At 34.6% G+C, this 27,057-nt stretch overlaps 1 protein-coding gene across 1 annotated transcript; it reads left to right on the forward strand.

Moving 5' to 3' along the window:
* Positions 1-7,452: 7,452 nt before the first annotated feature.
* Clec12a (C-type lectin domain family 12 member A) lies at positions 7,453-23,448 on the forward strand. Its single transcript, XM_027923841.2, has 6 exons — positions 7,453-7,723; positions 10,815-10,913; positions 11,212-11,400; positions 12,338-12,489; positions 14,412-14,518; positions 20,379-23,448. The coding sequence occupies exons 1-6, from the start codon at positions 7,633-7,635 to the stop codon at positions 20,521-20,523; spliced, it is 783 nt and encodes a 260-aa protein (XP_027779642.2). The 5' UTR covers positions 7,453-7,632; the 3' UTR covers positions 20,524-23,448.
* Positions 23,449-27,057: the final 3,609 nt, after the last annotated feature.

Here is a 27,057-nt window from a genome sequence, read left to right on the forward strand (position 1 = left end):
CATTTATACAGTCCTTCCATCTTCATGAATGTGGCTAAGGATTATGGGTTAGTGGTTCTTCCATGACCATAAACTTGGTAATGTCATTTCCTATTAGGTAAGAAGAAAGACAGTCAGAACCTTAAGAAATATTCCAGTTGTACAAATTAATTTTTAACATTATGATGTTTTCTGGACTCTCGAGTTTGTGTTAAAGAGTTTTTATTCTCTATTTATTTTATTAACTCTTACATAGGGAAATATTTGCTGATACTCAAAAGGTACCACATATTTTAAACCTTGAAATCATTGTATATACCCATAATTTTTCCCATTTGGTCATGTTTTTATAGTACTAGATTTTCAGAATGTGTATTTAAATTTTTTAGACACAAAGAAGAAAAAAATAATATTATGCAGAGCTACATTTAGTGGGACTTAGACTTCAACTCCCTTGAGATGCAGTAACCAAAACTAAGGAATATACTGGCCTAGCAGGGTCTTGGTAGCTGGCAGGTAAAGATCTGAAGGTAGGATGAAGGCCAATTAGCTGCCTGACCATCTTCCCTTGTCTGGCCTCAACTCTCAGGACTGCTGCACAGACCCTGTGGGGCACTTGTTTCCCACCATATCTCTACTTTCTTGATGATATAAGGGAAGGGAGAGGTAGGTGCTACCAGACCAAGCCTCTTATGTATAAAAGTACCCATGCTTCGGTTTTGTGTCATTGTTGTGGCAGTCTCAATTTAGAACTTTGGCTTAAAGTTTCTTCTACATGAAAAGACTGTGCAGAAACCTCAGTAGCTATGTCCTTTGGTTTTATAGTTTGGATCTTGAATGACCTGTCAAGGCCCAGGTGTTGAAGGCTTAGTCCCCAGGGTGGTGCTAGTCAGAATGTTGTAATTTATGTGAGTTGGAAGGTCTTTAGGTCACTGAGGGACCCTTGAAGAAAGAGTTTGGTGGACTCCAGGCCCTTCTTTCTGTTTTTCCTTGCTGGTCATGAAGTGAATGTTGTTTATTTTTGTGTTTTCACCACACATATTCTTTCCATGATGTACTACCTTGCCATAGTCCCAAAACTACGGGGCCAATCATTTAAGGACTGAAACCTCCAAAACTATAAGCCAAAATAAAACTTTTCTCTTTACAAGTTGATTATCTCAGGTTTTTGGTTATAGTATTAGAAAGATGACTACCATATTCAGTACCGTTTCTGAAGCTTCTAAAGGCCAGGACCTAGAATGGCAGCAGTCATTTAGAAAATATTAATTAGACATAATTCACATACATATTTGACAAATGTAGTAAAGAGCATTGGATTGGGTTGTGGATAGGTTGACTGATATATGGGTCAGTACATTTTGGGGGGTGGGAATAAACCTCCTTTCCCATTAAAATAATCTTTCTCTATATATAAATTTTTCTTCATTTCTCTAGTCAACCCACTCTACTGAGCTTATATAGAGAGTGGCCATATTTAGCAACTTAATATACAGGATTTCATGTTTCTTTGAACTTCAGATCAACAACAAATATTGCAAAGACAACAAAATACAAATATTATATGAGGAATATTTGCATTAAAATTAATTCTTTTTATCCAAAATGCAAATTTAATTGAGATACCTTGTACTTTATTTGTCCACCCTACTTAAGTCACAGCAGTTTTTCTTTTCTTTTAAATTATTTAAGTACTCCAGAGGTTGGTCTAGATTTTTTCATGTACTAAATCTCTATTAAACTTCTCTGTAAAAGCGTCAGGTATCCATACAACCCAAGTACTGACCACAGGAAAAGAATGTTCTACAAAAGAAATGGAGAATTGGGACAGGGTACACTTTTAAGCAAGTTACTACTGTGAACAACCAGAGTTTAATTTAGCAGGGGTCTTTAAAGAAGCCAGTGCAAATACTATTCAGATGTCTTCCTGTTCCTCCATCAGGAGTGGAGAGGTTTCTGTCTCTTCCCCCCAGCTGTAACAGGTTTTCACCTCAAGCCGGAGATGGAGACTTAGCAGCTTTATCCTCAGGCCCCAGGCTTTTGGTCCACAGGGAAGACATTTCCAAGAAGAGTTTTTTGTCATTTGTGCAATGGCTGCTGCTCATCTCTCCCAAAACTATAACAGAAGAGAAACTTTCTAAAATACCCTAATATACTCTCAGCCCTTCACCATCTGGAGAGTCTAGAAAGTGCTATCAATAAGTGTGACTTATTCTTTTGGAGGTGGCTGCCAAGGGTTCTATGCTCTCATGCAATTTACTTACCCTCAGTCTCCTGTGACTTGTTAATTTACCTAAATGCTTTAAAATATGTGTATGGGTTAAGTGCTTACCCCACATGTATAGGACTTCACATTCTGTCTCTTCTTGGAGGTACCTATCTTTCCTTAGATTTCAGGTGAATTAATTGCCTTATAAGCTCAGATCTCTGATAGATTCAGAAAATGTAATGAATTTGCTGGTTATTAGATTTAATTTGTTCTTGTAAAAGTGGGAGTGCTGGGTTGAACTGAGTCTTCCCTTGGGCAGCTGTCTGCTACAGTAATCCAGCCCTGGAGTTCTTATAGGTGAAAGTGTTTGGTTATGGAATGGGAATAAATAGCGATACTCTGAAATCACAACTAATATGATGGGTAAGAATTAGCTTGTGTTATACTGGTCTGTATCAATTTAGCTCCTGTAAGTTTCCATATTAGCTGGCTACAGTGAACTTAGGGCAACTCATTGGCATAAAGTCCTTCAGTAATGACTTATGTGATTGTTTTAGGTGCATCCTACAGATATAGATATAAAGGTTAGGGCTTGCATTTTCTATAGTAAAAATGCTGAGGTAGAGAAAATAAGGAAGGAGCTACATTTTTCTTTATTATGCCATTACTAAAATGCTTAGAATGCACTTCTTAGTCATGAGAGTAGAGGAACTTCTGACTAACCAGCTTTGTACCCAAAATACCCATGTGAAAACTCTGGACTCCAATCCCTAGTGTCTGCCCAGACTTTCCACATACCTGCACATTGCACAAGAATTTCACAAGAGTGTGATGGGTGAGGGAACAAATGAGTAACTGCCATTACTTCTTTGTGCTATTTTCCTCTAATGAGTCTCATTCCAGAAAATAATGTGCATCAGTTAGTTGATTTTATACACACACACACACACACACACACACACACAAACACAAACACACATACATATACTGGATATTTATATATATATATATATATATATATATATATATATATATATATATATATATATAAATAATATCCAGTATATTTATATATTCAGTATGTGTAATGCAAAGAACAAGAGGGAAGTTTCCGGTTCTGGCCACAGAACTGGAGCTTATATCTGATGAAATCTCCTACAAAGAGATAATTATAAATTACAAATGTAGGAAAAATTCATAAAATGAGAATTCCAAGATGGTGGGCCAAAGGGAGGCAGCATTCTGTGTCGATCCATGACCCAGATCTCACCTAGTCAGAATACTGCATCTCAGAGAGTATAAGAGGACTCCTTCCTATACAACTGATTTTCACAGGAATCACCAGCGCTCTGACCCCCGCGCAAGGCTCAGAACCTCAGTGTTCGAACAGGACTCCGAGCCCCGGTGCTGGAAACCAAAAACCCCCAGTTCTAGCCCACGCACGGCTCTCAAGCAGCTTAGGAGAATCACCTATCAGCACCTCTGCAGAACTGTGCTCCACACCCACACAGGTCACTCTGCTACTACTACACACAGCACAATGCCATCACCTGGCTCCCCCCACCTCACCAGACACCCTGGTGCTAGAAGCAGACCGACTACATCTTGGATAACCTTTCTCGCCATATTTGTTGGGGGCAGCTCTCAGATTGGATCTCCATCTGGCCAGGTACCTGGTATCCAGCTCCCTCCTCCCCCCAGTTGTGATAACTCGGCACAGTGACCACTCAACACAAAAAAGCTCCTAGCTGGGCAGGTGTGCAGTGCGACCAAGGCACTGCCCACCTGGTGTGAGCCTAGGGGTGAGAGGTCCTGCAGGTGGGAACTGCTAATTGAGAGGGGATGGGACTAAAGTTTGGAGTCTAACAGAGAGACCAGGAGCTGGGAAATCTCCAGGCAAGAGAGGGAGAAAATACCGGATGTTCAAGTCAGACTACCAGTACCAAAAAGAGACCCTTGAGGTGTAGTCTCCCTGCAGAGACTGGCAGGAGGTGGCACTCCCCACTTCTAGATGCCCTACACCAGGACCAGTCTTCCCACCCTGGTTACCTACACCATCCTGAGGCAGAGATACATCTTAAAACAGACAACCCCACCTATTGGATGAGGAGAAAAGAAAAGTTACGAATCTCTAAAACTAGCAACAACCTTGGTTTCTTCTTTCGAGTTTTTTTTCCTCTTTCTCTTCTACCTCTCTATTCTCCAGCCCTCACATCACCAACATATATAAAACCAAGAACTTTGCATGAAATAGGATTTTGAGAACTGAGTCACCTGAATAATATAATATAGAGGTGTTTATATGCCATTTTTCCTATTTTTTCTTGTTTTATTTTATTCCCCCTCCAAATTTTACTATTTTAACATTCTGCATTTTTATAAATACATATGTGTGTTAGTTGTTTCAAGTACTCCACTGTCTTCCCATGTATTGTCTAACCTAATTTACTTCCTGTCTATTCTTTTGCTACTAACCCTCTTCATTAGAATTCTTTCACACTTCCTAAGACATATTATCTTAGGAAGATATATCCACCATCAGAAACTGTAAACCTTTTTATGAAACTACTGTTTATATCTTAGATGAAAATTGAATCCAACATTTCTGGACATTGAGACTAAACTGTAAATGTCTTAATAACAAAAAGTTATTCATAGGTGATATATTGTTGATATTGGGATCTATTAACATTGTCCTTCCCCACAAAGGAGAGGTCTTAGATCCCTACAAGAGCACTACAAACCTATAAGGTAAAAACACTAACAATCTAGACCCACAGAGCTGGAAAGGAAGACACATGAGCAACACAAAAAGAAAAGGGAAGAAAGTACCACAAACAAATCAAGAAACCAATCATTAGAATCATTGGCAGCCACAGTAGAAAAAAATGACAAAGAAAGAATTCAAGATATACATGATTAAAATGTTCTGTGAACTAAAGGAAGATATAAGAGAGCAAATAAATACAAGCAGTGAAAGATCACTTCGACAAGGAGCTACATAAACAAATCCAAGAAGCAAAAGATCACCTCAACAGGGAGATAGAGGTTCTAAAAACAAAACAAAACAAACAAACAAAAAATACTGAAATCCTTGAAATGAAAGAAACAATAAACCAAATTAAAAACTCAAATGAAAGCATTACCAACAGAGTAGACCGCTTGGAAGATAGGACATCAGACAATGAAGATAAAATATATAATCTTGAAAAGAACATAGACCACACAGTGATAATGATAAGAAACCATGAGTAGAACATTCAAGAAATATGGGATAGCATAAAAAGACCAAATTTAAGAGTATGGGATAGAGGAAGGCATAGAGGTCCAAACCAAAGGAATAAACAATTAAATAATATCAGAAAACTTTCCAAACATGAAGAATATATTGGAAACCCAAATTCAAGAAGCCTACAGGATGCCAAATGTTCAAAATCACAACAATCCACACCAAGGCACATTATACTAAAAATGCCCAACGTACAGAATAAGAAAAGAATTTTAAAAGCCACAAGAGAAAGGAATCAGATTACATATAGGGGAAAACCAATTAGGATAACAGCAGATTTTTCAACCCAGGCCCTGAAAACTAGAAGATCCTGGCATAACATACATCAAGCTCTGAAAGAAAATGGGTGCCAAATCTTGTATCCAGAAAAATTAAGCTTTATATTTTAAGATGAAATAAAAACTTTCCATGATAATCAAAAGTTAAAAGAATTTATAGCTAGAAAACCAGCACTACAAAATATCCTTGGCAAAACATTCCACAAAGAGGAAACGAAAAACAATGAAAATAGGCAGAGGGAGGTAGTAACCTAAAGGAAAAATTAATCAAGGAAGAAAATCAAGTCAAGTTAAATAACAAAAATAAACAAATATGGCTGGAAATACAAACCATGTCTCAAAAATAATCATAAATGTTAATGGCATAAACTACTAACTACTAAAGACATAGGCTAGCAGATTGGATTTTTAAAAAAGACTCAACAATATGCTGCCTACAGGAGACTCATCTGATATGAAAAGACACACACAGGCTAAAGGTGAAAGTTTGGGAAAAATCACACCACTCACATGGACTGCAGAAGCAAGCAGGAGTGTCCATATTCACATTAAATAAAATAGACTTCAAGCCAAAGTTAATTAAAAGGGATAAACATACTGCTCAAGGGAACCATACACCAACAAGACATAACAATTATAAATATATATGTCCCAAACAATGGTGCAGCTATGTTCATCAAACAGAGTAAGATTTACTAACAAAAATTAAGAAAGATTTACTAACAAAAAATCAAGAAACATTAAAAAATAATCATTGCTCATTTCCCATCTTCACTTTCATACTTATCAAGAATTCTAAGAATGTTGAGTCAAATTAACAGAACACAAACCTGGATGATCTTAGGAACTCCTTCTCTCCTTTTGGAAGCTTAGCTAAGTGGGTCATATTGATAGAGGCTGTCTATAGAAAGACAGCAAGGCTGATCTTAGTTTTTCTAGCCTACAGAGCTGGTCACAGAGCCCTCACATACAGACCTTTTCCATAAGTATGAAAGTTCCCAGTGTGGCTTCTAGGCCCAAGATCCCTTATTATGTCTCTTGAAATTTAGAGAAACAAGGCATTCTAAAGCTCCCCATAAGCTATAGCTATGCAGCAGTGTGAAGGATGTTTTGTGCTCTCTCACTGTAGTTGGGAGTCACTTTTTGTGTGCATTCAGTCTCCTAGTGAAGCCAATCCTTCTACTGGGATCTTGCCCATGATGCAGACAGAACACTTAAACTAGTCCATTACTTTGGATTAGAGAATGTTTTGTGAACTGCATCTTTTCTATTATATTTCTGCTTAAAAATAAATTCTACTTATAGCCATACTATGTGGAGCTAATTATTTGTGTACTTTTATGTGATAATAATAATAATATACAAACACAATTTCAAAAAATACTTTATAGTCAGGTGCAGTGTTGCACACCTGTAATCCCAGCTTCTTGGAGTCAAAAGTAGGTGGGTCACAAGTTCAAAGCTAACCTGAGCAGCTTAGCCTAACCCTGTCTCAAAATAAAAATAAATAAATAAATAAAAAGGGTTAGGTATGTTACTCATTGATAGAGTACCCCTGGGTTTAATCGGCAGTTCTGAAAGAAAATAAAGCCAAACTTTATTTAGTTGGTAAATATATAGAAGTAAGAAAAAGGAAGACATATGAGGAAGAAAGATGTTTCCTCTTGCAACAGCTCTCTCTTTCGTCTGAGGTCAGAGACAAACTTGTATGCAGACATAGAGAGACTGGTACAGTAAGTTTATGATCAGAAGCTTAAGCTTGTAAATTTAAGCCTCAGTTTAGAAGTTTAGTTACAGATCTTACTTAGCATTCAAGGATTAGCTGTCCCGCACCTTTTTTAAAAACACTTTCTCAAATTTTCCTTGAATATTCACCAATGTCTGAAGAAATTACTTACACAAATCTAAAATTCCAGGACTCCAATAAGACAGAAAATACCCAGGATCTTCAAAAATTTGGGGAAAAAGGTAAGATTTTCAGCTATGGATGTGTTGTAAGGTGGCAGAAGTGGTTATACTTCCCACTTCAGGTATGAGTGCATGGATAATGATATCGGTATCATTCAATCTGAATTTTTAATCAAGTCTCCCATTTTTACCAAATGTATCAAAAGTAGCCTAATTAACTGACTATAGGGTTTTTCTTTTTCTAAAATCAGTGATGTATACACTGAACATTCTTAATCTTTTACAAGTATACTTTTTAATGTTACACTCAAGATACATAAAAAAAGATATTTTCTAATGGCTGGGTTGTCTAAAGTGTTTTTCCCTTCATTAGATAAAGCTGTGGAACAAGGAGAATATTTTGCTCATAAAAGTCATAGATTTTTATGTTTCTTTTTTAAAGGAACATGATTGCATGTATGTATTCAAAAGAGAAAGAAATAATTTTTGTTTTTGAAAGTATTATCTTTGGTCCTTGACTCCCTCTCTAATTTCCTTTCAACCAGCTTTTTGAGGCTTCTTTTCTTACTGTCTCATGGAAACTATTCTTGTCTAGGTCACTGATGGCCTCCCTGTTTCCTCCCAATAGTCATGTCTTTATTATTTGTTGCTTCACTTCCCTGCATAATTTACAGAGTTGAACATTCCTTCTTTTGCAAACATTTTCTCTGCACATTCTTCTGGACGTGGTTTCTGATATCACAGGCACTGCTGTTTCTGCTTTTGCCCCGCCTCTGGATCAATGTTTATTCGATGGAGTACCCCAGGGCTGTGTTCTGGGTCCCCTTTTCTTATATCACTCAATATACTCTTGTAAGTTGCTTCATTCTGTCATTTGGTTTCAAAAACAATGACTTCCAAATATATTCTTAGGACTTTCCCCAGGATCTCAAGACTAGAAAATCTCAAGACTGCTTCTCAATTTTAAATGAAGTTCTTTTATTTATTTATTTATTTATTTATTTATTTATTTTTACTTCCTTGAATAAATATCATTTTTCACATTGACCAGAACACTACAGCCACTCTATTTCTGTTTTTCAAATAGAAAGCTTTCCCCCAAATTAGGGTTGTTGAACTAGACATTTTTGCTGTATGCAGTTCTATTCCCACTAACTTTGTATGCTGATTCCCACTTTCCACAAGTTCTAAACTACTTACTTTCTAAATCATAACTCAGCTTCAAATTTCTGTACACTATAGTCCAATGTGAGATTTATCTATCCATCTATTCATTTGGTTCCTCTCATAATAAAATATGTCTCCATGAGAACAGAGACTTGCAAGTCTTGTCACTTCTGTATCAGTGGCAATCACAATAGTGTCTAGCAAATATAATGTACCCAATGATAGCTTTCAAATAATGGAATGCATAGACAAATTAGAAAATAATTTTTACAAAAGTTAGCACTTAAATTTGTAATTCTAACTTTAGGTATGATCCTGACCATGTAGTTCTTTTTGTAATAACAATTTTCTAATGTCTAAAGGAATTAAGTTTTACATTTTATTTTCAATTCTCTTTGGATTTCACATTTTTGCACTATCAACTAACTGTGGGATGTTAAGATATATTTCACAAACATAGTAAGATTATGACATTATCCTTGAATTGTATTTTCTTTAAATAGCTAGTCTTCACATATACATATGATGACAAATTTAAATAACATAGCTACTTAATGATAATTTACAATATAAATTTCATGATTTTTGTAGGGAAATGATCTATTCTGGGCTTTACTACTCAGTAAAGAAAGAAAAAAAGCATTCGATAAAAGTTTTTTGCTAAAAAAATTTTTTTAAAAATTGAAAATTCTGATCAGTAAATGGTATAGATCTAAACTAAGGAAGGCATGGAGCCAATGAGGATGTTGAAAATATTGGGGGTCCTGGGTACCCCAGGAGCTAAAATAAACATTCGGAGATTGATTAGCTCTGTTGACAAGGCAAGAATTTTACTTTCATGGTGCAGATGGGTGCACAACAATGAAAACTGAAAGGCAGGTGCAATGAATAGGCAATCTGCTAGGCTTTTATCCCTGATGCAACGGCACTGGGTTGTTGCCCATTAGTCAGGGCTAACCACACAATCTTTGGCTTGGACAGCCATTAAGGAAAGTGAGTACTTGACAGCTACCCATTGGTCAGCTGAATTCACTATTTCCTATTGGGATATTTAAAGAGATGCATCCTTTAGTTGTCCCCCACCTCCCTTTGTTCCCTTGTTGTGGGAAAGTCCCCCTGGGTTGAGCGCTTTCTGTCACCTGCACAGTTTATCTCTGTTGGTCTGGTGGGTCCCTTCCTTCTCACTGCCTTTTGTCAAGGGTCTGTGAATTTTTACACTCACCTGTTAACTGCTTGTAACTTTCCATTCTGCTCTACCCTCCAGCTGCCTTTTTTAGAACCCAAGTCATTTTACATTTAAAACTAAATACGTGACTGTATGACCAATGTGATTCTGCAACTTGTACACTCAGAAAAATGAGAAATTATACCCCATCTGATTCAAATGTATGATACGTCAAGATCATTGTACTGTCATGTGTAACTAATTAAACAAACAAACCTAAATACTGCATTTTGAAAATGGACCACCGGTATTTTCTATTTCTCATAAGAGAATACCTGGACATATTACAAAGAAACAGCCTACCTTGTTATGTTCTGCAACCAAACTAGGGGTTACATGGGGAATACATAAACAACTAAAAGTATTTCCTTTGATAAGCTGCAAACTATGCCTTAAAGAAAGGTTACTCAGATTGACTTCTCTGCTATTTGCCAGCTACTCATTTTCCCCCAATTTTATACACAAGATGCACAGTGTCAAGATTAACTGCTTTCTCTTCTTTCTTTTATAAACCTCATCTTTGCCTTTTGGTTTCTTGAATCACTCTAAAAGTTTACCTCTTCACTTATGAGAACCATTTTGCATGACAAACAACAAACTAACGCTTCTGACTTATTCTTGATTTACAATTGAAAAAAAATGTTTTAAAGTCCATGAGTTTTTAGCAAATCACATTCCTTTCCAAGGTACATATTAGGAAACAAATAAAGGCAGAATGAATTAACAAATGAATGAATCAAATTTTGTTGTTTTCTACAGCACCTTCTGTTCCTTCCCCTCTGTGGCGTCAATCAGCCTTGATCCTGACTCTCCTCTGCCTTCTGCTGCTCATTGGACTAGGAGCCTTGGGAGGCATATGTATGTATTAACACTGTCCTGACTGAAAGGAAAGGCATCTAAATGTTATGAATTTTACAGCCTAAGTTTGTTCTTTGAATTAAGGGCTTGTAATAATAAGAGGTGTGTGCCCACAAATGAACCTTAATGTGGTTTATAGAATTTTAAATATTACTTCTGCAAAACAAAAGAAAAAACAGTAAAAAATCAAAGCTAAACAAAACAAACAAGAATTTATAAAGGTGATAATTCTATCAAGGATTTACAATGTTTTATCATCTCTCTCTCTCTCCTTTCTCCTTTTTTTTTTCAACTGGAGTTTATAAAACTTTGAAGTTAGAAATGGAAAAACTGAATAAACTGCAAAATATCAAAGAAGAACTTCAGAGAAATGTTTCCCTACAACTCATGGATAACAACAGAAGCTCAGAAAATATCAGGAACCTCTCTATCACACTGCAAATAGTAGCCACCAAATTGTGTCGTGAGCTATATAGAAAAGAACCAGGTAACCTTGTGTTGCTCTCAGAGTTACTAGCCATTAAAGTCACTTAAGAATAATTATAATAAACCTTAATAAATAAATAGAATAAACCTTAAAGTCACTTAAGAATAATTTTATCACTAACCATTGTTTAAAGAAAGGAATTAAATTTAGTTGATGAAATTCTCATTGATATCTTCATGCAATTAGAAGAAAAAAATAATCATAACTATAAGCTGCCAAATTATTAAGGAATGACATTTATGTAATAAAACAGACAATATGTAATTTCTGTAATCTGCTATTACTATTATTTTAGGCTCTGTGGTCATTAGACAACAGGAAAGGAAGTACATCTTTTTGAATTACCTCATTCCAAATTGCAGTAAATGATGAAAGGCCATAGAAAAGAGACGCACTATTAGTGTTACCTTGGGAAATTGGTGTTATAACATTTCTATAAATTTGTATAGGTTTTTTTGTTTGTTTGTTTTAGTTCCTTGTGCCTCTGAGTAGTCTCTCCAATAGTGAACAAGTCAGAGAGCTACAGGTGCACTAGTTGGAGAAGGGAGGATTTCTACAGGTGTGTGTGTGTGTGTGTGTGTGTGTGTGTGTGTGTGAGAAACTGATTCTGACCATACAGAATATTTTCTGTGGTTTGTTTTTATTGCCATAAGTGAATATGAGAAATGATGAAAATTATCCAGGTCTCCTGATACAGTAAGACACACTTGAATCTAAGTTCTTACTTTAAAATTTTTGTTCAAATTATGTGTCAGACACATTTTTTTTGTGATATGTAAGAATGTAACATACAAGATTCATTTTGTTTCTCTTCCTTTCACCTAAAAAGAAGAAACACTGTAAATTTGTTCATTGTCACATAAAGTATGGACATAATAACAAAGAGTATTCACAAAAAAAAAAAAATAAAAAAAAATAAAACTATTTCTTCTTCCAGAGCACAAATGTAAACCTTGTCCAAAGGGATGGATATGGTATGGGGATAGCTGTTACATCAGACTCAAGCATTTTGAAACATGGCAAAACAGCGAAATTTTCTGTTCTGCTCAGAATGCCAGTCTGCTGCAAGTTAGGAACAAAAAAAAATCGGTAAGACTCCCCAAGTCTCTCAGCCTGTGAGAAAGGAAATCTCTTCTCCTATTATAAAATAGGAGTGGGGTATGTTGGGAAAATCAGTATCAACCCATTCATGATTCTTGCTTATTCTAGTCAAAGTGCAAGGTGATTGAGACTTTGTATATTTTTCTCAGGGAATCACAGCCAAGGTAAAACACACAAAACCTTAGCTTAGGATCTTAGAATCAATAGAATCTTAGAAATTTATGGGTAGAAGAATAGATCAGGGGTACCCAGAATCTTCAGGCCTGTGACCATTACCAAGTTGGAACTCTGGAATCAGGCCACATTTATCTGAAAACACAGGACCTAGAGATCATACCTGAGAATTACCAATTTCATAAAAAGTATGTAAGAGGATATTTCTTGTTTCTACCTTGTTGTATTTTTTCATTAAAGGAAAAAGTTTGGCTAACTATGCTATCACAAAATATATATAAATAAGTAGAAATTGAATGGTATGACAAAGGCAAGTACCAAGCAAATCTGCTGAACTGAGTTATGGGACCCAGAATAAGTGTTTTCTCTGTGATTTATTTATTTTCTGATTTACTTTTTTTCCTTTTTTTCCAGGCCTACATTTTTTTCAATTATTTCACTTACTATTTCTGGTCCCTCAGTAATCATGTGTTTCTCAGCAAAATTACATTTTCTAAGCATATCAGCTTCTTTATTGTAAGGCAATTTGTCATTCTTTACAGAAGAGGGGATATCAATCATAATTTCTTTCTCATTAAATTATTCTTAGATAACCCATTCATAGTTTTTTACTCAAGGAAAAATTTCAAGTCAGGAATATGAAAGGACACATTGTTTTTTTTTTTTTGCTGTTTTTTTATTGGTTGTTCAAAACATTACAAAGCTCATGATATATCATCTTTCATACATTTGACTCAATTGGGTTATGAACTCCCATTTTTACCCCAAATACAAATTGCAGAATCACATCGGTTACACACTCACATTTTTACATAATGGCATATTAGTGACTGTTGTATTCTGCTACCTTTCCTATCCCCTACTATCCCCCCTCCCCTCCCCTCCCATCTTCCCTCTCTACCTCATCTGCTGTTGTTCAATTCTCTCCCTTGTTTCCCACCCTCTTTCCCCTCACAACCTCTTATATGTAATTTTGTGTAACATTGAGGGTCTCCTACCGTTTCCATATGCTTTCCCTTCTCTCTCCCTTTCTCTCCCCCCACTCGTCTTTGTTTAATGGTAATCTTTTCCTCATGCTCTTCCTCCCTGTTCTGTTCTTAGTTGCTCTCTTTATATCAAAGAAGACATTTGGCATTTGTTTTTTAAGGATTGGCTAGCTTCACTTAGCATAATCTGCTCTACTGCCATCCATTTCCCTGCAAATTCTATGATTTTGTCATTTTTTAGTGCTGCATAATACTCCATTGTGTATAGATGCCACATTTTTTTTTTTTATCCATTCATCTATTGAAGGGCATCTAGGTTGGTTCCACAGTCTAGCTATTGTGAATTGAGGACACATTGTTTTGACTACAAAATTTTGGACTGGTTCTGAATTCTATTCTATGACTACTTTTCTCCAATTCTGCTGCACCGTTTTCTTACTCTGCTTTTTCTGTTAATGCTCCGTTACATTCAGTAACTATCTCCATTGCCTTTGACTGAATATTAACTGCTCAAATATTCAACCTTGTTAATTATACCATGAACTGACTCACCCTTGTGAGACAGAAAGTGATACTGTAAAACTGCTGAAATCTTAAGGTTAAAATCACTTTCAACTTCTTTTAAATGGCATTGAAAATTAGTAGTACAATATCAAAAATTCTAAGAAAGTAATATGTCAGAAATTGCATTGTAAGGAAAGTACAACAGAACATATATTTTTTAAAACAGATCATTTCTATTCTCTATAGGAATTCATAAAATCCCTTCAATTATATGACTTTTGGCTGGGATTATCTCCTGGAAATTATCACATGAACGGTGTAAGGCTGGATGACATGATTGCTTCTTCTGCCTGGTAAGTCTCTATTCTTGTTGTATTTTTTATAGTTGGGTTTAAGTTTAGATATTTTTACCAGGAGCACTGTAAGTAGCAATTAGCAAGCTTTCATTGTGATTGCATCCTTGAAGATCCCTGATCTGTCATATTTACTTGATGTGTTTGGTCATACAGAAAATAACCACAAATGTATTCTCATTATATTGACAAATCACTAACAAAGTCATAGTAGCCAAATTTAGGGAAGTGTCTATAAATAGTTATTTTATCTAAGGAAATTATGAAAGGCAACAAAATTCACTGGACCCTAACAAATACTTAATAATATGCTAAATTCTGGGATTCATAGATGTATGAAAGATCAATATATTCCTTAAGTTACTTAAACATCAATCATATGTGAAGACTAACTTAATAATTCTAGGGATTAAAAAGACCATAATGTGATTAATGTTTCAGTTAGAAAAACATATTACCCAAAAATATTTTTGGATTTTTAGTTATAATTGACACATAAATTAGAAAATTTTAGGGAAAAACTAACCAGAAGAACGTTTCATTGTAAAGAATAATATGACTTTAGCATGGTATACTGTATATGTGTGTGTGTGTATAATGCAATATGTAATGCACATATATGTGTATGAAATAATTAATTGCATAATCTATTTAAGAAAGTAGTTACACTACTATAAATGGGATTATACATTGTATTTGTTATGCTTGTAATGGGGAAAACATTAAGGCTTTACATAAAAATGTGTCAAAATACAATTTGTATTGTATAATGTCTAAAATTTGGAAGCTGGCCACATTAAAGAAAGAAATCAGAGTGTTAACCTGCTGAACACTGTTGGGAGGCCAGCATTTATTCCAAATTCTTAGCTGAGGACACATCAAGTGGGGGCAGTTCAAGCAATTGCACTGGAATGCTCCCACTGACTCAATACTGAGATTTCTGAATACTCATCAGCCCAGCCACATAGCAAATAGAGATTTTTGTTTTGTTTTATGCCCTTGTTTTTTTTCCCTTTAATTATAAATAGTAAGTATAGGAGTGTGGCTCAGAAAAATGAGATGACTCTCTCTTTGGTGTCTGGCAATGACAGGAAGAATAGGGGATAAGGTCTGCATAAATGAAAGGGAGACAAATATATATCTGAAAGGTCTCATTTGGCATTGAAGGCCTAAAGGTGAAGGTAATATGGGTGTTAGGAGAGGTGGAATCTTGTTTTGAAAAAGCAGAATATATGTGTGCTTGCAATTTTGCAACTGGAAAGGTATTTACAATGGAATGGAATACATGGTAGACATTTAAAATTATCAAGAAATAACACGGAAATAAAATGTATATAATCATCATATATATGATTTATATATGTACATGTTATTTTTTGTTTTGTTCCTTTTCTTTTATTAGTGCATTATATTATACATAATAATTGGGTTCGTTTTGACAAAATCATACATGCATGCAATTTACAGTACCTCATTTTAGTCCCTGGTTGCCCTCTTTCCCTTCTCTTCTCCCTCATCTTATTTTCTTTCTGCTGCTGTACTGGGTTCTTTTGGATAAACACCCATGAGTGGGATAGCTGGATTATAGGGAAATTTCATTCCTAGATTTTTGTGGAATCTCAAAAAAAATCTTTCCAGGTGGTGACTAATTTTCAGTCCCACCAACAATGTCTGAGTATACTTTATTTCTCACCTCTTCACCAGCATTTATTATGTTTTTGTATTTTTTGATAGCTGCCATTCTGACTGGAGTGAGATAAAATCTCAATGCAGTTTTTATTTGCACTTCCCCAATTGCTAGAGACGTTGCACATTTTTCATATATTTGCTGGCCATTTGTGTTTTTTCTTTTGAGAAATATCTGGTTAGTTCTCATTCTCATTTCCTGATTGTGTTATTTATTTTCTTGATGTTAACTTTTCTGAGTTCTTTATATAGTCTGGATATTAATCTCCTGTCAGAGGAGGAGCTGTCAAAGATTTTCTCCCATTTCTTTTTTTTTTAAAGAGAGAGAGAGAGAGAGAGAGAGAGAGAATTTTTTAATATTTATTTTTTAGTTAGCAGACACAACATCTTTGTTTGTATGTGGTGCTGAGGATCAAACCCGGGCTGCACACATGCCAGGAGAGCGAGCTATCGCTTGAGCCACATCCCCAGCCCTTCTCCCATTTCTTAGGCTGTCTTTTCACACTCTTGTTTCCTTTGCTGTGCAGAAGTTTGATTTCTTTGCAGTATCTTTATTTTTTTTATTGAAATAGTCTTTCATCTGTAATTGTTCTCTTAATTCATTCCTTAGTTCAGTAAACATTTAACTAATGAGTTTTTATAAGTCTTTCTCTGGAATCTTGTCCATTTCCATACCTATAAATTCCTTTGTTAGGGGATTGTGAATTTGGGGAGGAAATTTGTTAGCCTATTTCCTCATGTTTTCAGAGGTCTTGAGTTTCCTCATCCATTGATTTATCCATGCATCCATCCATCCATCCATCTATTCCTTTTATACATGTGTCCTTTTGTGTTATCTTTTTGTTCTAGGGACTTCTCTGTTTTTTATGTACAAGGTGATGTCCAAGAGTAGGAACTGGAGTCCTCCTTTAGTTGTTCCTACTTGGGGCCTGGTTATTGATTTGGGATTTTTGTATCCCCTATTCTACATGTTTGAGTATTATTGAGGCTTGAGTGAGGGCAGCTCATGTTTGGGGTGAGTTTTGCTATTACTTGCCTGAGTTGTGAGCAGTGTTCAGCAGCAGGATCCTCTGTGAATTCAGAGTGGCACAATCACTTTCCAGTCAGTCTTAGAAGAAGGGGGAACCTAGAATAACAATAATGTTAGCAACAGATGTACAAGCCTTAAAATAAATGCCTGTGTCTACTTTAACACCTATGACACTAATTACCATCCCATATGATGGGATCAGCATTTAACACCAGCATCAACAATAAACAACCATGAACTAGACCATATATTAAACAGTTAATGTCTACTATGTCATACACTTTATTATAGGGTAGGAATTACATAAACTTTATAATTCAGTCAAAGAGTGGAATTATAGTTTCTTAAGTAAAGAAAAAATACGGTAGGATGGCAAGAGAATTTTAAAATATTTACAAAGTGAGCAGAAGAGAAGCAGGAGATGAGTAGCAGATGATGGCTATAAACATAGAGGAATAAAAGATAATTAAAGTAAAAAATTAATGAAAGAGAGGAAGAGGGAACAGGAAGATTTGGCTATTAGTAGGGGAAGAGAGTGCAGAAAGAGTAATAACAGGAATAAAAACCAAGATATACACAAACAAACAATTGAAAGATGAAAACAACTTAAACCCACATAAAATTTTACCTCATCAAAGTCAATCTGAAGCTAAATAATAATCAGGTAAAAAAGGAAAGTGATTAAAATGAAAGTAAAATGATGTGACTACACACAAAAACACCTTTGTGCAGTAGGAGCACACACACACACAAACACACACCTCTGTGCAGTGGGAACACAAACACATACACGCCCACATATGCACACAGAATCATGCAGAATGAAAAAAGTAAAAAATAAAAAAAATAAAATGAGATTAAAATTTAAAAAATAATAAAATCTAAAAAAAAGAATTTAAATGAGTGCGATAGAAAAAAAGGATAAAAATTCTTAATGAGAAATAAAGGTCTATTTCCCATTGTGGTAGTCAAAAGTGTTAGCAAGGATGGATTTTTCATTGTCTAGGCTGTTGTGCCATTCTTTGCATTTATTTGTGGGCTCTGTAACCTTTGGGTCAATGGCTTGGGGTTGTATAGTCCAATGTCTTTGTGTTCACCAAGCTTCCAATCATTGTGACCAGGAGTCAAAGCTGGTTGTGTAGCTATCAGCTTCCCATCTCCCAGCATTGGATTGGATACACTGGGGAGTCGCAACAAGGGTGTCCACTAGTGGCAGGGCTAGTACAGTTCTAAATTTTGGAAGTTCCAGTAGTTGGGACTTAGTCTTGGCTGACCTTTGGAACTGAGCTATGAGTATTTGAGATTTGATCCACACCCTCTGTTGCCGAAGACAGTTATCTGTGCTGGACATCTAGGACTCAGAGGCCTCCATATGTTACATTTTTTTTTTGAGAGAGAGAGAGAGAGAATTTTTTAATATTTATTTTTTAGTTTTCGGTGGACACAACATCTTTGTTTGTATGTGGTGCTGAGGATTGAACCCGGGCCGCTCGCATGCCAGGCGAGCGCGCTACCGCTTGAGCCACATCCCCAGCCCTGTATATTACATTTTTAAGGTGTGGAGTCTAAACATCCATAGGTCTTACAATCACCACTATGGATGTGAGTTACCCAGGATCAGACCAGGAGTGCAGATGATCATTTTTGATCAGTTATTGGTGTCTTCCCAACAGCTCATATGGGACACTAGCAACCAAGACAACTCTCTCTCTCTCCTTGGTATCCCCCAAGCCTGAATTGCCTTAGGCTCAAATTTCTTTGTGCCTGTATTAGTCACTGTGGCCCCACAGTAGGCAATTTCTCAGTCAGGCTGGCAACTTCTTTTGAGTTCCAGGTTTCCCACCTCTGCCTGCTGCCACTTAGCCATTTATTAATGATTCTTTCTGGCTGGTTACCTAGGTTCCTCCCAGACTCTCTACCCATTGTTCCAAAAATTTGGTTGCTTTTCACTCAACAACTTCACCCACCAACTCTGGGTCCATTAGGATCAGCCTCCCTCTCCATTCCATAGGTTTCCCCAGTGTCTCTCTCTCTCTCTCTCTCTCTCTCTCTCTCTCTCTCTCTCTCTCTCTCTCTCTCTATATATATATATATATATATATATATATATATATATATTTTTTTTTTTTTTTTTTTTAACTGTGCTTCCTCTCTGTCTGCCTGTCCTCTCCCTCCTCTCAGCCACCCCAGCAATTACCACCACCACTGGCACCAGCAAGCTGGCATGATTCTAACATATTGTTTCTTATATTATCTTCAAAGTTTCTGCTTTCTGTGTCTCTAATGGTTTCTTTGACCCTCCAGGGTTGAATTTCAATGAGTGCCCTTAGTTACCCACCTTGCTGAGCAATAGTCTTCCCACTTTGTAAATCTGGAGCTGAGAAACTGCTGGGAAGTGCACCCTTCCTCTAATCTGCCATTTTTCTCTCTTATTTTTGTTCTTGGTGCTATTTTGGGGCTTGTATTTGGAAGGGGTGCTGATTAGCATCTGTAAGTTGTTACCACAAACAAAATTTTGTTCTTGAAAAATTAATCAATAAACTTATTTGATGGTCATTATTTATTGACCAGGGGACTGATGCTATATCTATTCAAAATATAATGTTTTTAATTTACAAATTTGTTTTTCATGTATCATCCTCAATCACTAATCCAGTTTTTATGAATTGTTAATTAGTTGGAATTTCAGAGTAAAATCTCTAAAACTGCCTAGAATTAAATGTCACTTGGAGATGATGTTGATATTCAGGTATTGTACATTAGATTAATTTCTGGGTTTGATGATTACAAAGAACACTTGAGACAAAATTTACTACTGGGCTAGTTAGACTAGAGAATCTTATGGAAGAGCATTATTTTAAATCATATTAGATGTGAAGAGGTGCTAAGTCTGGAATTAAATGACAGTAAATATTCCAGATGTGGGAAAGTAAAGAAGACAGAGAGAAATAAAACAATATTTCATATTGTATATGTGTCAATTAAATGATTAACTTGATATTCTGAACTTTAACATAGATTTACCTGAGATAAAGCTGACCTACTGGTAATAATGTTATATTGTAAAAATCATTTTTTTCTGTGAAAGTGTTTTAAATATTTGACTTGCCAAGTGTAATTTATTTTTCTTTTCCTTTTTTTCAGGTTTAAAAATAACATAAGTGACTTAAATAATAAATATTGTGGATTTATATATAATTCCTATGTTTATTATGCTTCCTGCTCTTTTATGAAAAACTTTATGTGTGAGAAGATGGCCAATTCAGTGAAGACTGAAAAAGTATATTAATGAGTGAAGATCCAGATGGAAGAATGTAGTCAGTGCAATTATTTTGCTTCAGCTAATATCCTGAAATTGATAGGACCTTTGGGCAGCATGCATCACCTAGATAACACAAGTTAGATAAAGATGATGTAACTAAATTGCTGCCTCTCTCCTAGTATTTGTGCCATCAGACTTTCTTCTTTTGCCTCATTTGCTGAGTGTAAGGAATCTAAAATCCTATCTTCTCACGTACATACAGTCCAGATATTGTTCAGCATAAAGACAGTGTTTCTGGTAATATAGGAATCTGAAACTAATATTTCCAGAAATAAACCAGGGAAATTTCTGTCTTCTAGAAAATCAGAGAAAATTAATATAGGAATAAATATAACAATACAATATGAAGAATTTTGATTTATCCTAGTAATGTGGATTAATTAAGCATGTAAAAATGATAGAGAAAAAACCATATAGTTTTAATATGTGTACAAAAAGTATTTGTTGATATACAATATGCAATTATAGAAAATCTTCTCAGAAAACTAGAAGAATATTTAAAGAGGGTTGAAATAAAACCAAACTTTGAACAAACAAAAAAACTCTAATAATTTAATAAACCCTGTTGTCTATTAGAGGTCCTCAGTGGAATAAAGCAAGGAAAAGAAGTATAAAATAATGGAAGAGAGAGAAATAAAACATTTTTATTTGTAAATAATATAATTATGCATATAAAAACAATGATTTATAAGCTATTAGAGTAAATAATGTATCAAGGTCAGTGGATAAAATCTTACCATATAAAAATCAATCATATTTTTATGTATTATGTATTCTATGTTTGTATTTGTATGTATTATGTATTATCATTGAACAAGTAGTGATAAAATTTTAAATTTAATAACACTTATAATGCCACACAAAAATATAAAATAATTATCTAGTAAAAATGTAGAAAACCTTCATGTGCAAAAGTTTTGTGCAATTTCCCCCTTTGTCTCCCTTTCCTAGGGATCTCTATATCCAATGACTGATAAACATTCCAGCACAGTAACCTTGTACACTTTCTCCAACATGGTCCATTTCAGTTTCAGAAGTTTACAGTCAATTATTTTATTAAGAATACATCACTGATCAATTTCTCCCTTTGTCCAACTTTGCTTCTTTTCCTTCTGCCCAGGTAGGGTCCAGACACATATGTTCCATATTAAACCTGCAAGCTAACTTCTGTCAAGGGTTGTTTTGCAGAGAACCAAACCTGCAAAAATAGGTAGCAAGAATTATCCAAGAAAACAGATGCTAAGATGTAATTTGGGGCTTAAATCACCAGCTGCCCACTAGCAATGAGAAATAAATCACTGCTGTTAAAAAGAAAAGATCACAAAGGCACAAACATGGTATAATTGTTAAAATCTTCACAAGTGGTGAAAACCTGGAATGACAAACCAGTGGAGTCAAGATTACTTTAGGAAAATGTATCAGATATTTGAGAAATATGGGTAGAATAAAAACAATAAGGATAGTGGAATTAGGCATTTGTTGGCAATCTCAATTGACTCTTCAGAAAAAAATAACAGGGAAATCTGAAAGTGAATAATCAAGGAAAAAAAGCTAAGTGTGAATACTGATAGGTATTAAATGGAAAGGTTCACATTTCATTCAATTTGAAGGCAGAAAAAATAGGGACTAGTCTTAGGACTTTGTAATAAGACAGAGGGGACAGAAATCCAAAGAAAGTTAAAATTTTAAACTGGGAAAGCCTGTTTTGCCAGAATCAGGGTCCTGATTGAGAAAGCATAAAAGGAAGACATCTTTGGATGATAACTCCCCAAATCTTGATTCACATATTTTTCTGAGACCTCAGAAGTGACCCACTTCTCCCAATTAAAAGCTAACACACTCTCTTTGATTAAAATGTGGTATAGGTTTCCAGTTATAAGTCAAATTGCATGAGCTTCATTCACCCATTCTCCTGTCCACAGGGCAAATAAAAAGATAACCTGGCTAAACACATGAGTTGTCTCATCAAAAAAGAGATTTTGCACCTATCTATTATGTCGCAGCAAGATAGAGAGCATACTGATGCGACTTTCTAAATGTTAGACCAGGTTGGTGGGGAAAGTGACACAAAATTGAATAAGGGAATTTTATTAATCTAGGACCACTTTCTTGGAATAGTGAATTTAGTAACCCAAAAAGGACTTTAATAAATGGTGCAAACACTCTGACAGGAAGCTTTCAAAAAATGTAGAGAAATAAATGGCCCACACCAAATTAAGAAGAAGTACCACATTTGCTTTGGCAGGAAAAAAGAGAATAAAAAATTCAAAGATGTGGGAATATTAGAGTGGGTACTATCATAAAATAATAGTTTTCTTCAGCCAATCAAAGGACAATATTCCTTAGGAAGCAATAATATATATGCTGGTAAGAGGGTCACAATATCCTTAAGAAGCTCACCAGTGATTCCTTTGATTGTCAGTGATGGTAACAATCGAAGTAATTACATAACTGAGTTAATTGATAGCAAAGTTGTTGATAGTACACTGAAACTGTAGAGTGCAAATCATTGTTCATCTAGTCTATGACATCACACTAATAAGGCTGTACTAATAAGATTTTCATTTTATTCAGCAGAAACATTGTTTTCCTCATTATAGATATATATTAATATCTATTTTTTTGGTTTGAGGATGCTCAAATAAATGATGTTGTGCTCAGTTTCAAATTGCACTCTTCTACTTGTTCATTACTGATATATTGGAAAGGAATTAACTTTTGTATATTAACCTTGTGTTGTGCAACTTTAATACTGTTGCTTATGTGTTCCATGAGTTATTTTGTATTTGTTTGTTTCCTTTTCTTGATTCTCTTTGTATTTTGTATGTAAACAATTAGGTGATCTGCAAACATTTTCATTTATTCCTTCCCAATAAATATATATTTTATTTATTTTTCTTGTCTTATTGTATTATCTAGTATTTGCAGTATAATGTTGCAAAGGAATAATTAGAAGGAACATCTTTGTGGAAAAGTTTTTAGTATCTCATAATTAACTATGATGTTATCTGTAGATATTCTCCATTAAATTGGAAAAGCACCCCCCCCATTTCTAGTTTATTGGATATTTTTATCATGAATGGGTATTGAATTTTGTAAAATTCCTTTACATCTACTGATATAATCATGTGATTTGTCTTCTTTAGCCTGTTGATGTTCTGGATTACACTAATTGATTTTAGAACATTGAACCAGCCTTGCAAACCTCAGCTAATCTCACTTGGCCATGATGTTTAATTCTCTTTATTCATTATTGGATTTTGTTAGCTAATATTTTGTTAAGGACTTTTCATCTATGCTTATGAGATATATTGTTTTATAGTTCTCTTGTCATAACTTCATTAGGATTTACCATTAGGGCAATGCTAGGATGAATTTGAATAGAATAGTTTCTCTTTTGAAAGAGATTATAGAAAATTGATATGATTTGTAAATCCATCTGATCTTGGTGGTTTATGCTCCAGAAACTTATAAAATGTGTTCATTTTTAAAAATTGATGTAGGCCTATTTAGGTTGTCTATTTTTCTTGTTTATGTTGACTGATTCTGTCTTTTAAAGGATTGATCCAAATTGATTCATTTTTATCTCAGTTATCAAATTAGTAATTTGAGTCCTCTTTTTCTTAGTCTGGCTAAAGGCTTATTGATTTTATTTACCTTTTCAAATAATTTTGGGTTTTATGGATTTTTTCTATTTATTTCCTACTTTCAATTTTATTTATTTGTTTAAATTTTTATTTATCTTCTTCTGCTTATTTTGGATTTATTTTGCTCTTCCTTTTCTAGTTTCCTAAGGTAAAGAATAGATTATTTGGGCTCTGTCTTATTTTCAATATGCACATTCATTGTTATAAAATTTCCTCTAAGCACTGCTTTCTATCTATCCCACATATTTTAATAAGTTGTATTCTCATTTTCATCTAGTTCAAAATATTTTAAACTTTTCTTAGGATTTCTCCTTTGAATACGAAACAGTTTGGGCTGTACATTGAGAATCAAGAGTCCACAAAGAGACTCACATATAAAATAGCCTGATTCATTTTTTGAAAAAGCAACTTGTAGTGGAAAATAGTGGTCTTTTAAATAAATGGATCCAAATCAACTGGATATCTGCATAGAATAAAGAGGAGCTTGCTATCTACCATATACATAAATGTTTGTTGAAATTGCATTATACAATTAAGCACAAAAATACAAAATATAGTTTCTAGTAGAAAACATGGAGGATATTTTTGTGGTTTTATGGTGAACTAAGAGTTCACCAATGAGACTTCACAAACATCGATAATAAAGACAGGAAAATTAGACTTCATTAAAAATAAGAGCACCACTAACAGATGAAAAATGAAACCAGGTCTTAGAAAGGATGTCTGCTGGGTTTGTACTAATATAACATATGCATATGCACATTTATATAGGCATTATTGTCACAATATGTAATTAACCCCTACTAATCAATAATAAAATATTCTAATTAAAAAACAGGCAAAAAGACCTACAGAGGAAATTCATGAGAAAGGATACTCAAATGTCCTGAAAGTATAAGAAAGGTACTTAACATTGTAGTTCACTAGAAGAAAAAAAAAAAGTCAAAATACAGTGAATGGGGTTTCTAATTGTTCTAGTTCTTCACTAAATATTATTATAAATGAAAATAAATCATAGAAATTATAAGTTATAAAAAATTGTAGCCACACTACTGTCCTGTAAATCACTAGAACTTATACCTTCTAACTAGAAGTGATAAATGTTTAGGCTATCCATGTTGTTTACACTGATTTGGTCAGAATTGCTTAAATTAAATATATTTCCTAGAATCCTTTTTCTTGTTTGATTTCTAATCATATTTGGCCAATAAAGGGAACTCTTGAAATAACTGGAAGACAAAATTAAAGGAGAGGTCTTTATTCTCAGAAGAGTGCTATAGTCAAGCAGGATGACAGGTAGATGCTGTTGTACCTGTTAGGCCTTAGAGCATCATATACATCCTTCTCCTTCACATCCAGCTCATCTTGCTGACTTCTTGCCTGTCAGTGGGCAGTAATCCTGGCTCTATCAACAGATATACTGTAGTGGTTCTGCAAAGGAACACTTTACACAGAAGCAATGATTCCATAAAGACAATGATTGATGAAGAGAAGTAGTGCTCCACAGAGGCAATTGCTTCCACAGAGGAAAAAGTTTCTATGTAGAGACTGGTTTCTACCAAAAGGGGTGGATTCCACAGCCCTCTCCAAATGGTTCTTCTTTCTAGTCTCAATTTGAAGCTCTGATGAACATAGCTACTTGGAATTTTTCTCCTTCCCGATTACAGTAGAATTAAAATGACAACCCAAAGATATCAATGCCTAATTCATGGAACTTATACAAATCAATTTACAAGGAAAAGAGGGTCTTTGCAGATGCAATTCAGTAGAGGGTTTTGACAAGGGAAGACTATCCTGAATAATCCAGGTTGGCCTTTCATCTAACCATATGTGTTCTTAAAAGTGAGGCAAAAAGAGTTAACATGCACAGAAGAGGATGCAATGTGGATATCAATGCTACAGAAATCCTGACCAAGATATTTTTCTGATACTTCAGTCAAAGTACATTTTCATATAACATGTTACCCTGTGTCCTTGGGCAGCTACTACATGAGATTAAGTTAGAATTGGCCACTCAATGTACCTAAATTAATTAAAGGTAAATAGGCCCTATTATTCTGAAAAGTGGTTTAGGATCATAAGTTGTTTATACAGAATACAAGAAACTATCTGCTTGGCCAGTGAAAATGGCTTACCATATGTATCAACATGGTTCAACTCCAAAGTGGTCATTTTAGGTTATTGAAAATAATGCTCAGTTTACAAATTAATAAATTATTCCAATTTCCCCAGCTTATTTAATAATTCTAATTATTATTTATTCAATTTAAATTTATTCAGTTGAAATGATGGTACCAAAAATAAGTGAATGAAGAAAAAATGGAAAGTAAAAAAGAAAAAAGATTAAATCACTTATTCAATCTCTGATTCTTGAATCTCAAAAACAAACATACATTCTTTTTATTTTAGAACAGCCTAAAAGATTAGGGGCATTTTGATATCTGTGAAAATATGCATATAAAAACATGTACTCACATATCTAAAATGGGTTTTAATGTATTTTTACTTTATCTTTGGCTATAATTCTAAAAATGCTGTTTAGAAAATAAAGAGTAGAACTTTACAGATTTATATAAAAATGGGAAACTGTATTGAAATCACCAAAGGAAGCAAAAATGAAAGAGTTCAGCATAGTTAAAAGAAATAGGAAATGAATGTTTGAAGTGAAACTAGTCGTACTCTTGCTATTTTGGAGATTGATATTCTTTAACCCCAAGTGAAGAAAATTCTACACTTTCAAAAATAAAGTTCTTGCTACCAGTTATATGGAAAATCCTTTTCAAGTTCTACCATATTTCAGCTACGGTTTACTTCACAAATCTACCTCATACACAAAAACCTGGTATGATAATGA

The sequence above is a fragment of the Marmota flaviventris genome, chromosome 3, assembly GCF_047511675.1.
Source record: "Marmota flaviventris isolate mMarFla1 chromosome 3, mMarFla1.hap1, whole genome shotgun sequence".
NCBI classification, from domain to species: domain Eukaryota; kingdom Metazoa; phylum Chordata; class Mammalia; order Rodentia; family Sciuridae; genus Marmota; species Marmota flaviventris.